Source organism: Talpa europaea (assembly GCF_964194135.1).
Source record: "Talpa europaea genome assembly, chromosome: 12".
Taxonomy (NCBI): domain Eukaryota; kingdom Metazoa; phylum Chordata; class Mammalia; order Eulipotyphla; family Talpidae; genus Talpa; species Talpa europaea.
Genome location: NC_140079.1, coordinates 64410196 through 64427411, shown reverse-complemented (window position 1 = coordinate 64427411; position 17216 = coordinate 64410196). Strand labels below are relative to the sequence as shown.

Sequence of the window (17216 nt, the reverse complement as noted above, 5' to 3'; positions counted from 1 at the left end):
TAGAGCTGTAACTCACATTCCTCAGTGGGTGGATTTCCTACCGTGTGCTGTTACCCTGAGTCGTGAAGATGTGTAGGGATCTATTTGAGTGAAACAAGGGGGAAAAGAACAGCCAACAATAGTAACAGCATTTGTCATTCATGATCTGTGGTGTGAGCTAAAATGATAAAACAGAGGGTATTGAGTATCCATAAAGAAACCTCACCAGCGGTGTGTTGTGCGGGGTACTGTGCAAACCCCTTTGCCTGGTTGATTTATAATACTTTACAACGCCCAAGTTCTCGTTAACATGTAAACGTTCTCCATCCAACTACAGCTCTTACTGTATTAAGTGTTCTCGTGTGTGCACGCGCGTGTGTAGGGGGGTGCTGGGGAGATTCTCCAGTGGGTGGTTCTGGTAACCTCCTTTGTTTTTCTGAGCCCATGTAATCTTGAAGTTAGTTTTTGAGGCAGTTCCCAGCAAGCAGTTCACGAAGTGAACCCTGGGCCCGTCTGTGGCAGAGTCCTGTGGTTACATGCATTCTGCAAGACAGAATCATTAGCGCTTAAGTCTGGTCTGAGGTCAGTAAAACAGGCCACTCAATAAACACCAATCTAGTATTCCTTTTCCCACCCCCTCACCAAGTCCTACCGTCCCTCAAGGTTTTCAGCTGGAATTACATTTGTATTTTTCTTTCGAATGCTTTCACGAAGTTCGTTATAGACTGCATTTATTCCAGTTGGTCCCAAGGATTTTTAAGCTCAACACATTTGTTCACAGATCTGGGGGCTGAGGTGTGAATCCACCGTCACATGAAGAGTGATGGGAGGAGAGGGCAAAGCACGTAGTAGGTCCTCAGTGTTTGTTGACTGATTCTCCGACGGCTCCGTGAGGCCAGCAGGTTTGAGCTGGAATGCGACGCGGGACGCAGAAGCGACGTGTAGCAAGCTCGGTGGACCTGAATCCCAACTCCTCCAGAGAGCCCCACCTCCTTCGACCAAAACCAGCCGTGAAAACAGGCGGAGCGAACGTGGGCGGCGGGCTCAGGGGCTCGGGGCGCCTGCGCCGGCCGTCGCCAGGTGGGCAGGTACCTGGGCGGGGCGCGCCGTGATTGGCGGCGGCGGCGGGGCGGTGGCAGGGGCGGAGCACCCGGAAGAGCCCGGGCCGTGGCCGGCGCAACAGGCGGCCGAGGAGGGGCAGGAGCTGGTGGACAGGCCCCGGGATGGACAAGCTGAAGAAGGTGCTGAGTGGGCAGGACACCGAGGACCGGGGAGGCCTGGCCGAGGTGAGTGCGCCCCGGCGGTCCGCGCGCCCCAGGCTTCGGCCCGGGCTCGAGGCGCGGGGACCAGGTGACACCCGATGGGCTCTCAGCTCGCGGGCGCTGGTGGGTGGCGAGTGCGGAAGGCGAAAGCGGCTTCCAGGATTTCCTGGAAAGCAGATCAGCCTCTCCTCCTCCTTCCTTCCCTGCAGGGCCCCGCGGGGACCCCCGCTCACCCCCACGCCCCACCCGCCACACGTGCGGGAACCGGCGCTTTGTCCTGGGAGGTCGACTTGGGGTTACTTTTCTGTCCCCTTGGCCCGCCCTATACCCCCCGCAAAGAGTGGGCGGCGCTGGAGCAAAATCCCAGAAACTTCTGCGAAGGGGAGGGCGGCCTTCGTAAGTGGCTCCGCTCCATCCGTGTGGACGCAGGGAATGGGCTAGAGCGCCGGGGCAGACGTGGGGTGCGCGGAGCCTGGAGAAGGGAGTCCCCCTGGGGAGATCCTGGGCCGGTGGTCGCGCACGGCGCGGCGGGGCGGGAGGGGTTCCCGGGTGCTTGGCCTGGTTGGAGTTGGGGTTGTGGGGTGTGACTCTCCCCCCGGCTACGGGCCGGCACTCCTCCTTGTTGTCTCCTGTCTCCACCGCGAAACCAGGAACTCCTCAGGGACAGGTCCCACATCTTGTTTCTCTGCGCCCACACTCTTTGCACTTTGTGGACACCCAAGGACCTCCTGACACTGCGTGTGTGTGCGTGTGTGTGTGTGTTTGAGTTATTAGCACGGTTTTGATCGAGCTGAAATCTTTGCTAGAGGCACACGGAATGTTGACATTTTCCCTGTTTTGTATGCTTTTAGTCGTTTTTGTTGTCCTTTCTAGATTGCAGAGTGACAATGCTCTTTACTTTTTGGTGTGTTCCCTCGGGCTCAGCTTCCCCATCAGTACAATGAGATTTTGAAAATGATGACTTTGGGGTGGGGTCTTCAACTCGAGACCTAAGTTTTTTCTCTGATTTCAGTGGGTTTCCCGTGGTGTTCTCAGCGCGCTGCTGCATCCACTTCTGTTTATTCCAATTTTTGTATGATTCCACCCCCTCCTTAAAATGCAGAACTGTAAAATGTACTCTGTGAATCGTCACCTTGAAAAAGTAACACTATAGGAATCCAGTGTTGCAGAAACTGGGGTTTAACTCTTTATTGACATTGGAGAGCAGTTAAATTTGTTGCCGTTAATAATTGGCCAAGGCTCAGGAGTAATTCCTTGAGTTTTTTGTGCTTGATTTCTGTTCTTCTTTTTTTTTTCCCTTCTATTATGAACTCTCAAGTCAAACCTTAGCCTGGACCTAAGACAACTTGGTTGACAGTCATACTTATTACCTAAAGCTGATTTCTCCCATAGATTGTCAACAAACTTTTATAAGCAGCTGAGGTTCAAGAGGGAAGCAGAGCTGACACAGATATTATATTTCCAAAGTAATCCCAAGCAGTGGGCAAGCTCTCAAGAGTGAATGGTATAATACAGGTTAACAATGAAAATGCTGAGGGCCTCCCCAGTAGCGCAGTGGTTGAGCGCTGGGTTGCGAAGCTGCCCGCAGCCTCTGCAGCGCCGTTTCCATCCCCGGCCACCGGTCGAGGGTCCCACATGGCGCGCAGACCTCTCCTGCCGCCCGCTGCTCCCCTCAGCAGTGTACTTCGGTCCTTCTGCCTGCTCTGCTCCCCGCTCTGGCTCTGGTGAATTCTCTTCGCCCTTCCACGCTTCTGACTGTACCCAGTGCTTGTATAAATAAATAAATAAATCTTAAAAAAAAAAAAAAAGAAAACGCTGAGTTTCTTTTTTACCTAAAATGGTGAATACCCATGTTGGATACAATGAAGAGCTTTAGAGTATTGTAAGCTCAGGCATATGTTAAGTCTATTTAAAAAAAAAAAACTAGGTGCTTCTCTTGTGTTCTAGAAAACTGCTGCCTCTTTCCTAGTGTGAGATTCCTGTTTATGTGCATCATTGCATGCTATTTATTTGCAGGGTTGTTTTGGTTCAGATTTTACTTATGGGGTCGGGACTTCCTTTTAAAGTGTTGGTACTGGCTTGACATTTCTATGGTTTTAAGGCTAGCAAAGCTGGAGGATTACGTGGTGCAATTTCTGCTGTGTGTGATAAGTTGAACCAGGTGACCTGACTTAAAAGTCTCTTTAAATTCAGTCCTATAAGCTGTCAGAGGCCATTAGAAGTGAGTGTTTTAAGCTTTTTTTTTTTTTTACTCTTTGAATGCAAATAATAAATGATTGACTAGTTCTGTTTCTTCTACATCAGAAAGCAGGTAACTATGAAAATCACTTGGCAGTGTCTAATCACCAGGAGCCTCTTGATGTTTCCCAAATTGATACCTCGTCTTCATGGTACACTTTGAATCTATAATTTCAGTGATTTTCTTTCCCAAAATATAGGTTTACATTGTTTTATAAAGAATTCTAGAGACAAAGGAGGTCTGAATGGTATTGGTTTGCAAGCACAGGAATGAAGTATTCCTTTATCACTGTCTTCTGGTTACCAGCCCTGTTTCCCCGAACAATTCTTAACTTCACTTCTCTTTGGCAAGAGCCCCTGCTCCCCTGACCTTGTCCCAGAGTCAAAAAGACCTTTGTGCATAAAGTCAGCTTATGAACAGATTGCCCACAAATTCCATCCAGGTACTCGTTTAGCAACTCTAATTTCCAAAAAGTATGGTAGCAGTTTCCAGCAGCTGCGACTTTTGAGAGACATTTCATATCAACTGAGTTTGTTTTCCTAAGTTGGCAAGAAGTATTGAGCTTTCATAGGGACCAGTGAAAAGAAGTGGGACAGCAGCTTCCCCCTTCCTGCGGGCAAGCGTGCATGTAAAAGCCTGCAGCCACACAGCGTGGAGAACCAGTGGTGAAAAGTGACAGCCCACCCTCCCCCTACACACACACATTTTGGTGACATTTGTATGGAATTCAGCTGGAGAGACCTGTCAACCCAGCATGTCACTTCCTTTCTGAAAGCAGAAACCAGCAAAGCTTCCTATTGCCAGTGATTTTCATTCATTTCACAGGGCTGGGAATCTCACCATCCTCTTGCGACTATTTAGTATTCTCAGTGCCAAGGCCAGTTCAGATTTGATACTTATCCTTATCTTTTATGCTCTTTGTAAACAAAGGTTGAATCTTTTTTTAATTATCCCTGTTGATAACTACATAGCACTCAGGCAGCACTTCCAATCCAGTCTTCCTGCCACACTTTCTTCCCTACATGCAGCTTGGTTCTTCTTGCCACCTTGGTGAGGTAAGTTCTTTGGTACTTTAGTATTTGCATGGTACTTGCTTTTGATTTTATTTTGTCCTTGCTGGGAGGTTGAGTAGGTTGTTCAGAAGTGGCCCCAGCTCATGGTCCAGGAGTCAGTAAGGCCTGATGTTTTGCGGCTCGTGACTCATTGGGGAAGAGAGGTTTCCTCAGCCTGGAGCTGGCGGCCCTCTGTCAGGTCCTCAACCTCTCCCTCTGCATGTGCCAGCCCTGAGTGTGCCTTTCTCTGCAGGGCCATATGTTGCTGCATTTTTATGCAAGTGCTGTGTGTGTGTGTGTGTACACATGTGCGTTTGTGTATTGCAATGTTCTATGACCATTTTCAACTTGTGTGACTATACTGGAGTAGGAGGGGAGCCCCTTTGATAATCTACCCTAAATACCTTTCTCCAGAGTGGAGAGGAAGCCATTGTGTCGCAATGTCCGCCCCACTGGGGAGCCTCTGGTCCTTTCTTCAAGCTTCTGGTTTGACAGGAAGTTTGGAGACAGATTTGGAACAGGTCCCTTATCTGGGAGTGGTTAAGGCTGGGGAGTGGCCAGTGTATTGACCCCAGCTGTGCAGGCAGCTTTCCCCACAGCGTTGGGTGCAGGGTCTGTGTGGCACACAGGGGAGCCCTGTATGAACACACCCAGACCTGGCTGTGGTCTGAGGGGCATCTGCCTGTGCCCAGTTGGCAGCAGGTGTTGTCCTTTGCACCAGAGGGGCGGACTAGGAAGGTCTCTGGTACGTGGGAGAAGAGCAAACCCTTGGAAGTACTCACAGGCTTCTGTTTTAGCAGACTTTGTGGGAAATCTTGGCCTCCTGTGAACTTTGCTCATGAGAGGGATTAATCATGGTGGCAGAGAGTCGGGATGAACAGGGCAGTGATTAATTAGCTGGGCTCTGTCTCACTCTTGGTTGACCTGGTTAATGCCAGCACCTTGAAGGGCATCACCTGCACCAAGAGCCAGTAGCTCCCATGGGAGTCCTGGTAAATGAGAGTGTTAGTGCTCCTCCCTGCTCCTGCCCTGCCTTGAGGTCCCAGGATTCAGGCAGGAGCACCAGCTGCTGGGCCTGTGGACATAGGAGACCAGGCCCCAGGGTACATCTCTCTGTGTGCGGCCTTTTCCTTATTTCCCCACAGGCAGAATGGAGCTCACGCTGACTGACTAGGCCTGGGCTCCTCAGAGTCTGCCGTCTTGCCTTGCTGTTTGTGAAATGCATTGTGCTTGAGGCAGGAGTCTCCCCTCTGGACATGTCTAGCATCTAACCTAGCCTCTGCTGGCCAGGAGATGCACAGCTGGATAAGGAGCTGGATTATTCCCAGAGACTCCTGACAGCGTGTGTTGCTGCAGGACTCTGCGTTCCTATCTTGCTCAAGGCACACTCAAGCACTGCCTCTAAATCGAATGACCTGACTCCTTTGTGTTTGGTGATTAGATATACTTATGCATATATGTAATCAGATTTTTTAAAAATTTCAGGTTGTAGAGGCATCTTCATTAAGCTGGGGAACCAGAATAAAAGGTTTCGCTGCATGTTTTGTTGCAGGAATTGTCTGCTCACTGCTGGTAAGACCACCTGCCCTTCCTCTGTCTTTTCCCCCAGCCTTCCTTTTCCCTGTCTTCTCTTTCATTCACCTCCTTTTCTATTTTGCTCTTCACTGAAATGCATGGATCAGAGGAGAGGGTGTGAGAGGGGGTGAGACCTAGGCTTCTGTCCTGTGGCCCCGAGGATGGGGCTCTCATGTGCCAACCTGTGCTTTATTTTGCAGGGTACTTTTCTGCTCTGGGTGCCCAAAAAGGGACTCTACCTCTTCGCAGTGTTTTATACCTTTGGTAACATCGCATCAGTTGGGAGGTAAATATATATTTTTTAATCTAACTATCTCCATTTACTAGATGAGAAAATGGGTGTGGATTGTGCTTAAGGGACAGCGGTTGCAAGGGAGGATGCTTCAGTAGTTTTAAAGATTTGGAGAGAAAAGATGTGGTTAAAATATATCACCTCCAAATCCTAGCACTTTGTAATATTTTATTATTTATTTTTTGAAGTAACATTGCATTATAACAACTAAGTTTTAGGTGTGCATCTTTATACAAAGTATTTTATTTTATTTTATTTTTTGGGGTTTGAGAATATTTTCTTTTTCTTTTTCTTTTTTAAAATAATAACTTCTATTTTTATATTCCCCATACAATTGCAACCCCCTTATTTTGACCCCAATCCCTCCCCTCCCCGCCCCCCACCCTCCATAGAGTGTCTCTGGTTCATAGTTTTTTGTTGATTTTGATTTTCACTTTCTTATAGTTATTCTTTTTCCTGGTCCCTTATTTAAGTTTTCTAGATTCCTGCTATGAGTGAGACCATCCGGTATTTTTCTTTTTCTTTCTGGCTTATTTTGCTGAGCATGATCCCTTCCAGCGCCATCCATGTTGCTGCAAATTGCATGTGCTTATCTTTTTTGAATGCTGAGTAATATTCCATGGTGCATATGTACCACATCTTCTTGATCCAGTCATCTATTTTTGGGCATTTGGGTTGTTTCCAAAGCTTAGCTATTGTTTATACAAAGTATTTTAATGTCTTAGTTTGTCGTTGAAATGTCCTGGGAGAAAGCAGGAATGGTATCACTGCTGTGAATTCACATAGGAGGGCCCTGAATGAGTCTCAGCTTGAATGAGTCCTTCAAAGTCTATAACCCAGTCGTCTCCTGTGGTCCAGTCTTCCTGTGGCCAGAATCTGAATCAGGGATTTTAAAAGGACTCATCAGACCAGTGGTGCAGGTGACACGTGGTACTCCTTAGTCTAAGACCATCTCAGACCCGTGGGACGCACAGACTCAGGTCTTGGTCATTCAAACCAATGATCCAGCCACACCTGTGTGCTGACACCACCAGTTCTGTCTGCAGCTGGAGTACCACCCTACTCCCAGAAGGACCAGCTGCAACTTGAACTCAGCTGTCTGCCCTTCCCCTTCCCTATTCATTCCCTGTGTCTCTGTGAGCAGCCTCGGCATACTAGGTATCCAAGCCCCACCTCCCACCCTAACACTGTCATTACTCACCAAGCCTTGGTATTGACCTCTTCCTGGCTCCTTCTTCTTTATCTCTGTGACTGTTGTCCCTTCCTGATTGACTCAAGGCTCAGAGACTAAGCCTTGACCACCTGTGTGCTTGCCTCTGAGGATTCAGAGATAAGCAAGTATGGTTCTTACTGCAATCGAACTCAATGGGGGGCTAGGCAGACAGACATTTCAACTCTTAATGTCATAGAAGATGGAGAAAGAAGCTGAACTGATATAACTTGAACCTGAGAGCCAGGGAGGGCTTCCTGGAGAAGGTGATACCTGAGCTGCTCTCAGGTCTGGGTTGCATCACTTCTCACCTGGATGCTACACGGTCCTCATGTCTGTTTCCCTCCTGCTTCAGTGCCCCAGTTTGGGCCATTTTCCACAAAACTGTGGAGCGGTTCACTCACAGTCCTGCTTAACCAGTGGCTCCTCCTCCCTGTTGATGGTCCATTCCGAAGCCCTCTGTATGTGAGGCCCTTCCAGATCTGGTTTTACCCAGTCCCACTCCCTGCTCCATGTTCTCCCCAGCTGGGCTGAACTGCTTCCATTTCTCCAAATATCTTTGTTCCTTTGCTCATGCTATTTCTCTGCTCAGAATGCTACCCCAGCCACACCTTCTGCTCTGCCTCCTGAGGTCCCCCAATGTGGTCGATTCTTATTCACTTGTTAAAATCTGACTCAGAAATCACCTCTTCTTCGAAACACCTCCTAATTACTGTCTTCCCTCAGAATCAGTGACCTCCTCCTTCATATGGGGCTCTGTGGATCCCTCCATGCCTGTGAGACAGCTAGCATTTTTCCACATTGTTACAAGGCCTTAAGCCACTAGACAGGAGCACAACTCCATCTTACTTGTTCCTGATTGCCCGAAACTAGCTCTGTTTCTGGCTATCTATGTTAATGCAGTGATTGTGTTGCTCTGGCCACCTTTTTAAAGCTTGATTTATTAGTACTTAGGACAGTAAAATACTGGCCTTCAGAGGTGTCTAACCTTGCCTTCAAAACTCTCAAATACTAACTTCGGAAGGGCATTTTGCTTTGGGCATTGTAGGTTATCATGTAATTTGGACTGAGCATCCATCTATGGGTGTGTTGGTTAGTTCATAAGAACTGTTGAGCACATCCTAATGGGACCAGCTCTCTGCAGCATGGCCTGCGGAAGTGAGAAAGGGAGCAAATTGTTCATTCTAGGTGTCTTTAGGCGTTTGCAGCTTCACCTATAATCTGTTATATTTTTTATGTACAGTTGACCCTTGAATAAAGTGGGGCGAGGTGCACCGACCCCACACCACCCCCCAGTCACCATGCACACTCCACTTGAAATTTCACGTTCACTTTTTCACTGGAGTGATGGACTGATCCGTGGAGATAATTAGTGTCACCTGGCATTTTAAGTGGATATTTGTACCACTTGAACACAGATTGCAACAGGAAGTGGCTGCAGAGTGTTAGTATCACATGCACGGCAGTTAGTTTGTGCAGTTTTGACTTAATACTGGAACTTTATGTGTGTTTACATTTCTCCCAACTGCAAAAGGCGCCATGATATGGTCTGTTTAAGTTTCATGACACACATTTTCTTAATTTTCTCCATATTTCTAGGCTATAGACATCTGTGAGTTTTTTCAAATTGTCATGATCTCCAAAAAATTTTCCAGCATATTTATTGAAAAAAATCATTGTGTCATTGGAACCACATACTTCAAATCCGTATTGTCCAAGGGTTAACTGTATACACTGTGTTTAATTTTTAAGAACAGCCTGGGCTGTAGCTTCTTGTTCAATATGGGCTAAGTGCACTCTTAAAGGTTTGATCTGAGCATATAGCTTGTAATTCAAGTTGAAAACTTAATGGTATATCCAAGCGAGGTAGATTAGTTTTCTTAATTTTTGCTTGTTGTGAGCATTTGGTAGCTAGTGTCAGCTGCTGGTTGGCTTGTGTTCAGTGCTGACTGTGACGGGCTACCGAGGGTGATGTTGAGGTGGGTGTGCTCTTCAGGGGATGGGAAACAGGACTTAATGCTGACCCAGTCGTGGTGCCTTAGGTGTGAGGCTCAGCTCCTTGTCCTCTACTCTCTTTCACTCTCCTCTTTTCATACGGAAGGCACTTTAGGGATGTCTTTGAACTTTGAACTCCCAGCAGATACAGGTTTGAATGCCAACTTTTCAGGTTTCTAGCTGTGCGAGCTTAGATCATAAGTTAACCCTTCCGAGCTTCATTTTCTCATCTCTAATGTCACAATATCGGAATAACAGATGAAATGAGATCATGTTTGTGATACCTGGCATTTAGAAAATATTCAACAAATCATATATGATGTTAATATCATTTGAATGATTTTCTGGAGATTATTGTTTCCTTTTTTAATTGAGGTAACATTAGTTTACAAGGCTGTATATAATCTAGGGGTGCAGGTTCACACTGCTTTGATTGTGTGCCACCACACCATCCCCACCACCCAAGTACCCTAATCCTTTACCAGAGTGCCTTGGTCACCCCCACCCTTTGAACCCCATGCTGACCCTGCCCTTCTGATAGCCTTCATTCTGAAGTGCTCTACTTTTTAACATAAGTAACATAAGATGTTTTACTTTTTTAAGTTGCTTCAATCTTTTTGACTGATTGGTTGATTTCCGGGGTGGATTGTTCAGGAGGCAAAATAGCACCTACAAGGGAAAGGCCCCTTCTGACCTGGTGATTGTGAATGAGGGTCTAGTGTAGGTCTCCTGCATTTACAGCCTGGCTCCACCAGTTACTAACTGGGTGACCTTGGATAAGTAATTAATACTTCTGGGCTTCTGTAATTAATTCTTCTGTAAAATAAATTGATAGTTGCTCCTGTGATCCACTGCATAAGCTGTTGGTAGATTGAATGGGAATAGCACACAAAAGGTCTGGCATGCAGTGTCAGGGTAAGAGCTTTTCAAATGTCAGCTACTGCTCGTGCTGCCCAGGGCTTTTTGGGGGTAGCAGGGAGGTGACCTAGCGTGCCTGGCACGGTTCTGTTCCGCTCTGAACAGCTTCTGTCTGTGTTTGCCTCATAGTACTGTCTTTCTCATGGGACCAATGAAACAGCTGAAGCGAATGTTTGAGCCGACACGTTTGATCGCAACCATCCTGGTGCTGGTAAGGGCTGGGTTTCTAAATTGAAGGATTTTATTTCTGCTTTAGACAGTTCGGTTCCTCTTAAACTGCTTTCCTTTTGTCTTGACCCCACATCTGTGAACTGTGACAGCAGGGAGAAACCCTCATCTGATAATTATCCCCTCTTTCTCAGTGGGTGTCAAGGTTTCATCAGTTCTAGAAAGCACCTCCATAGAGTGTTACTTGTCATATTAACCAATTGAGAAGGTAGCAGAGAGCTTGGACACCCTCGGGTGATGGGTGAGGCCACACACCAGCAGAGCTGGAGGGAATATCTCAGAAGCACAGGGTTCAGTCTTTAGAGTGGGTGTCCAGTCTCCTAGGGTGGGCTTTTCCCCCCTCATCATTATGTAATTTGGGGATCACATGCACTTGTTTTCATCAGTCTTCCCAAGATGGGCCTGGTCTCATGGTCCAGGCTCCCTGGGACCAGCACTGACAATAGTGCCTTCAGGCTTGTCATAGCTTCCTGTCCTGTTTACCCAGAATCCTCCCCATCTTTGGGTCATTCTCTTCTTTTGATCATTAAAATCATTCCAGACCACATTCTCTGACATTTTCTTATAATGATCGGTATTGCATCGTTTGGAACTCAAGCAGCATACTTATATATTAGTTTCATTTGTGTACATCTCTTTTGTTCCAGTAGGTACTGGAAGTATTGTAAGACATGTCTACATTTGCTATTTATTTTGTGTCCTTTCAGAGCCTTGGGTACAATATTGGACACAGAGAGAATACACAGGGTGGATGTGTTAAGAAGTGCCTGTGACAGAGGCTCCTCATGCGAGGCAGGACTGACAGGCTGAGCACTGCTCTTGGCCCCTAGATTGGAGCACCTGGACTAGACTCTGATAGAAAGAGCTCCCTGAGCCAGGGCTTGGGAAAGCTTTAGGGGACATAGAAACAAAGACTTGCTGACATCAGTGATATCGATATCTCTTATTAACCTTTGTCCACCCACGCCCTTCTTACTCCAGACAGGGCAGGCCTTAAAATGCGTTTAAATGTGTTAAACCTACTTTAGTGTGTTTGAATGACAGGCTGGATGATGAATAGGTGGGCCAGAGATGAGGTTTTCTTTGCTGCCCAGAGATTTTGGGAGAATTTGAAAGCAGAAAAGGATCCTTTTCTTTACATGAATCCTTATTGTCTAGCTTAATTTCATGGAGATTTTAACTTTTCTGCCAAATGCAGGGCTCAGGGGGTTAAATGCTTTGACAGGAAAGGTGCATTTGTTTGCTGTGGTGATTGCAGAATTGGCTCAGTAAGCATTGTTGAGAATAATGCTTTGCAGTATTGTTTGCTTTTTGCCATGTTGTCATTGCATTACTTAAATAAGACTTCCTTTCTCTCTCTAGTTGTGCTTTGCACTTACCCTGTGTGCAGCCTTTTGGGTAAGTGTGTATTTTCATTTTCATTTCCTTCACCTTCTTGGCTCATGCTTCTGTCACGCACTTGCATGTAACCATCTCATTTTTCTTTCAGTGGCATAACAAGGGACTTGCTCTGATCTTCTGCATTTTGCAGTCTTTGGCCCTGACGTGGTAAGTAACCTTTTAAGCAGTCCCCTCCCACATGGATCTTTGAGTAACGCCCTCTAAGCAGCTAAAATTCCACTTGGTGTAAGTGGATTAGAAAAACATTGAAGCTTTTTAATTTAGAAATTCTCAACGATGCAAGTGAAGTCAGACTCCAGAGCCAACGCCCACTGCCAATAGATGGCATTCATAGTCTTAAGTGGGCCTGGGAGGCTGTTTTTTGCTGCAGTTTTTTTGCCAAATTCATAGTTGACTTTGAGATGTTACAGATGTTATCAAACCACTCACATCCAGGAAGTACAAGGACAATGAAGTATTGTAAAGATTGGTAAAAAGAGGCTTGTGAGTCAAATAGGCATGGAAGAAAAAGAAAAGTGGTAAGAAAAATAATAAGCCTTCCATTGGTGCTGGAATGAAGCATTTCAGAGAAGGACAGAGTGAATTTTGAGCGGGAGAGAAGAGCGGTGACTGGGATGAAAAATTGTGTGGCAACCTGTGTGGTCAGGAGGGGCGCCGGAGGCCTGTTAGCAAGACTAGGGGCTGGCCACTGCAGTCTCAGGTTAGGGCTCAGCGTAGGAAAGCAGAGACATTTGTAGGCTCCCGGCCCCTTTCTACTGGCACAGCTGCAAAGCAGGAGGAATGGTTCACTTACGAAATGTATAGCTTCTGGGCCATTTCTGTAATGTTTTCGAAAGTTTATCAAGTTGATCAAGGAATGATAGCTTCAGCACAGTTTCAGTACTGATGTGGCTAGTCTGCTTTGGAAAAAGAATGTTTGCTCTCATGCAAAGAATTCTGAAAGTCTTAAATCTTCCAAAGATCAATTAAGATTGCCCTTAAACAGTGCAGGGATTAGGGGTGCTGACCCCCACACAGTTAAAAGTCTGAGTTTAACTTTTGATTCCCCAAAACTGAAGTATAGTCATTCCTTGGGATGCAAAGGGGATCGGCGTCAGGACCCCCATGGACACCAGTATCCCCAGATGCTCTAGTCCATTGTGGTCAATCCTATGCATCCGTGGGTTTCATGTCTGCGGGTTCCTCATTGCACATTCAGCCAGCTGATGTAGGCAGTTGGTGGAATCTGTGACTCTTCAGCTTAGCTGGAGAAAACCTTCATATAAACAACCTATGCTTTCTAAACTCATGTTGCTTTTCAAGGGTCTGCTGTGTACTCCTGTTTGGTTGAAGTGGATTTTGTGATTGCAAGCTTAACACCCACCCCTCCCTTTAGTAATTTTGGACTTCAGAATGAATGCGCTTTCAATATGTCATTTGGAATTTGCTGGGTTCACAAGGAAATGTGCTTCTGTACATGCTGAGTGTAAGATATGGAAAAGAATCATGACCTGATTTTAATATAATATATTTTGGCAGTAGGTACTGAAAGTGCTGGGACTAGTGACTTATTTTGGTTTCCTTCTGGAGAAAGAAATTGGTACCACCACATGCCTTCCTCTGCTCGTAGACTGGTTTTGAAGCCAGTTTTCAAATTCAGCATTTGATGCAGTCAGGCGGAGGGCTGTGTTGGCTCCAGCACTGACTATTCCAGCTACTTTTGCCTTTCTTAGGACTGACCGATTTAGAACTGGCCTGTTGCTTTGTGCCTGGTCCTTTAGCCTGTGAGAGCTGGCATGGTCATCAAGATTTCTTTGACTTGGGGTTGTAGGAGAATCTTATCTTACCAGGATTTTCACCTACAAAGTAGTTGGTCATGGCTTTTTAATTCTATTTTCTTTTGAAATTAGTGAGAGCAGAGCAGAAAATTTATCCCAATTGGATATTTTGTATTTTTTTGAGGATTTGTAAAATATTTAGAGGGCCGCTGATCTGGATTTTATTTGGCATTCTTTTAGAAGAGGGCTTCGGTGCCATCTGGGTATCTGGAATCTGCCCATTTTAGGTGCTTGCGGCTGGCTCATTGGGTGAAAGCTGTGATTCCATGAGTCAGAAGTGATGGGGTTGTCCCCGCCCCACCAAGGCCTTCTGTCTTCCTTCTTTGGCTACAGAAGACATTCCTTTTCTCTCCCCAGTTACATGTGCTCCACAGCGTATATTTACATGTGTGTGCACACCTGTGCATTGTGCATACATGGGTGTGTGCATGTGTCAATGTGTCTGCATCACATATATGAGCATTGTACTCACATCAGTGTTGTACATTGTGCATGAGTGAGTGTGTACATGTGTGTTCTTTCGCCACTCTGAGGGGAGGGCGGCAGAGGACCTGGATAAATCCCTGAAGCTACTCTTGGAGCAGAGTCTGTTCCCTTGTATAATCTTTCACTTGATTTGATCATTTGTTTTTTCATTGCAGGTACAGCCTTTCCTACATACCATATGCAAGGTAAGGCTAATTATTTAGGACTCAAACAATGTCATTCCTTGTTAAATAATGATGACATTAAACCAAAGCATGTTAGTAAGTGCTTCCAGATACGGGGCCTCGGGCACCCTCACAGGTCTCTCATGTGGGAAGCCAGGCCTGCTTGGCTCTACTGGGACTGGCCTTTACAGATCTCATGTGCCAGTGATGGGCAGAGTGGTGGGTACTGTTGCAAGTGGTGGGTTTCATGAGCTGAGCAAGTGACAGTTTCCTCTGCTAGGGAAGGAACCACAAAGGCAGGCTCTATCCTTTACTAGTAGCTTCCCCTAGAGTGGCCTTTCCCATGGGGCTCTACTGGTTATGTTCATGGTGTTTATGTGGAAGCAAGGGGTTCCATGACCAAATAAGTTTGGGAAAACGCTTAAGCCAAATTCGGTAGATTTCTGTTACCTTACTTTCCAGCTCCTTTAAGATGTTATGTATATTGTGAGCTGCCACAAGGGACACTCCTAGGCCCTAGAGCCCTTTGTGCAGCAAGTCTCCTGGGGCTGTAGTGTGGCACGTATCTTAAGAAACACTTTCCTCGAGTTATCTTGATAATGGAGCACAGTAGCTCATGAGAATGCAGTCACGCCTTGCTCTGGCCTTCCCTGTGCCCTTGACATGAGTGCAGCTGAGAACAGAGAATGAACAGAGTCCTAGCTGTAGCCAGATGTGGCGAGGAGGGAGATGCTTGGCTGACTAGGGCAGTGATTTGCTGAGCACTCAGTGAGTCCCCAGGAGTCCACACACAGGGTGGGGTGAATAGAGCATGTTAGTAAGTGCCCAGAGACCTCCCCTGCTTCATTTGGAGGAGGAAATTGCAACTCGGCCTCCTAACTGCGGGATGTGCCTCCTGTACAATGTGGATCTCTGCAGTCCTGCCTCATGTCCCGGTTTCTGCTAGTCTGTACTTTCCTCCTAGCTGCTTCTCTGATTGTAATGATAGCGATCGTCGATTAAGTACCTCCTCTGTTCAGTGTGCCGATTTCTACACTGACCTGTAGGGGAAATGGGGAATTCCCTTTTACAGATGAGGAATTTGAAACAAGGTAGGTAACTTGCCCAGGGTAATACTAATCAGTGCTATAGTTGAGGTTAAGGACAAGTAGATCTTTACCTCTTACATATTGATGGTTCCTGGCTTCCCATTTATCTGTGCTTTTCTTTCCTAGGGATGCTGTGAAGAAGTGTTTTGCTACGTGTCTTGCATAACACAAAGCCAGCTTGGCAAAGCTTTGGAAGGCACAACAGGCGGAAGCCGGTGGGCACTTTTGTAAATATCTCCCAAACCTGTTTTGCAAACACGTGCCTTTTATCTTGCAGCAATGTGTTGCTTGCCATCTGAACATTTGAGGGTTGCTTTTGGAGGCAACCTTTTGCCCCTAAACCCGAATGTCTGTCGCACAGTAAGAGAGGTGGGTTTTGTATCTCACGGAGTGGAATCTTCCTCTCTCATCTGTTTCCTCTTTGGATGGTGTTCCACTGCAATCTCATAAATAAAAACCTTATTAAGCAGCAGCCGATAAGCCTTGGAAGCCAGTGATTGCCTGGTGACCTCAGGCAGCCTCACTGGAGATGGCAGGAATTCAACAGTAAAGGACAGTGTTTTGGGGTCCACAGGGACACGCAGATTTGTCCTTCAGCTTGGAGACCCTTGTCCCTGCCCCACATAGCTAGCAGGGACTTGCTTCTGCTCTGCCATCTGGAATAAGCCACGTGCCCTCCTGCCAGCTGCCCACAGGCCTGTGAAGTGAAGGGAGAAAGGAGCACCTTTTGGTAACAAGTGTCGTTTGTAAATCTGAACCCCTGCACTCTTGCTGTTGACTCCATGCCTGACTGGAATGTGTTCCCAGCATTCAGTGCACACTCTTTTCTTGAGTCTTTCTCACCATATAACTTTATGCCTGATTTCCTGGAACTAGATTAGAGAGAACATAGCAGCAGCACAAAACACTATTTCTTCTTGGACCAGAGCCCACAGTGGGTGAAAACTTTTGCTGCTCTCGGCTCTCTGTGTGTGTGTATGTGTGTGTATCTCTGTCTATGCATTTTCATTATTTATAAATGTTTGCTTTTAAGCCAGTTTATTTTCCGTTTTCCCCTGGAGCAGAGCCATAGGAGAGTGGGTGGGAAGACAGAGCCCTACTGTAGTGCCAGCGGGAAGTGGTCACGCCTGCCAGTGACCTTTAAACAGTCTGTCCGGTGCACTTGAGCCTGTGCTGCAGACACTGGGTGGGCACCATGGACCTGCAGGGCAAGCACATCTCAGCCAACTGCCTGGGCGCATACAAAGTGCTGTTTGTGCTCATGATCTTGGCTGATCCTCACAAGAGCCTCATGAAGAAGTAGGGATTGTTATCCCACTGTGTGAGCAAGGAAGTCAAGGCTGAGAGAGGTTTCCAGACCCATCTGAAGCCACAGTTATTGACAGAACTGAGCCCCGAGTCTGGATGCCCCAGCTTTAGTCTCCTTCACAACCCCATGTTCCGGGTGTGGCTCTGGGGGTGTTACCTCTGGTAACTGGCTCCCCTGTTTTCATCACCGAGCTTATGTCTT

General features: G+C 46.7%; 1 protein-coding gene across 1 annotated transcript; it reads left to right on the top strand.

The window, feature by feature from the left end:
* Positions 1-1202: 1202 nt before the first annotated feature.
* Positions 1203-15872, top strand: SFT2D2 (SFT2 domain containing 2; the record flags this gene model as incomplete). Its single annotated transcript, XM_084250354.1, has 8 exons — positions 1203-1265; positions 6018-6104; positions 6308-6393; positions 10652-10733; positions 12113-12148; positions 12240-12298; positions 14610-14639; positions 15833-15872. The coding sequence occupies 8 exons, from the start codon at positions 1203-1205 to the stop codon at positions 15870-15872; spliced, it is 483 nt and encodes a 160-aa protein (XP_084106480.1).
* Positions 15873-17216: the final 1344 nt, after the last annotated feature.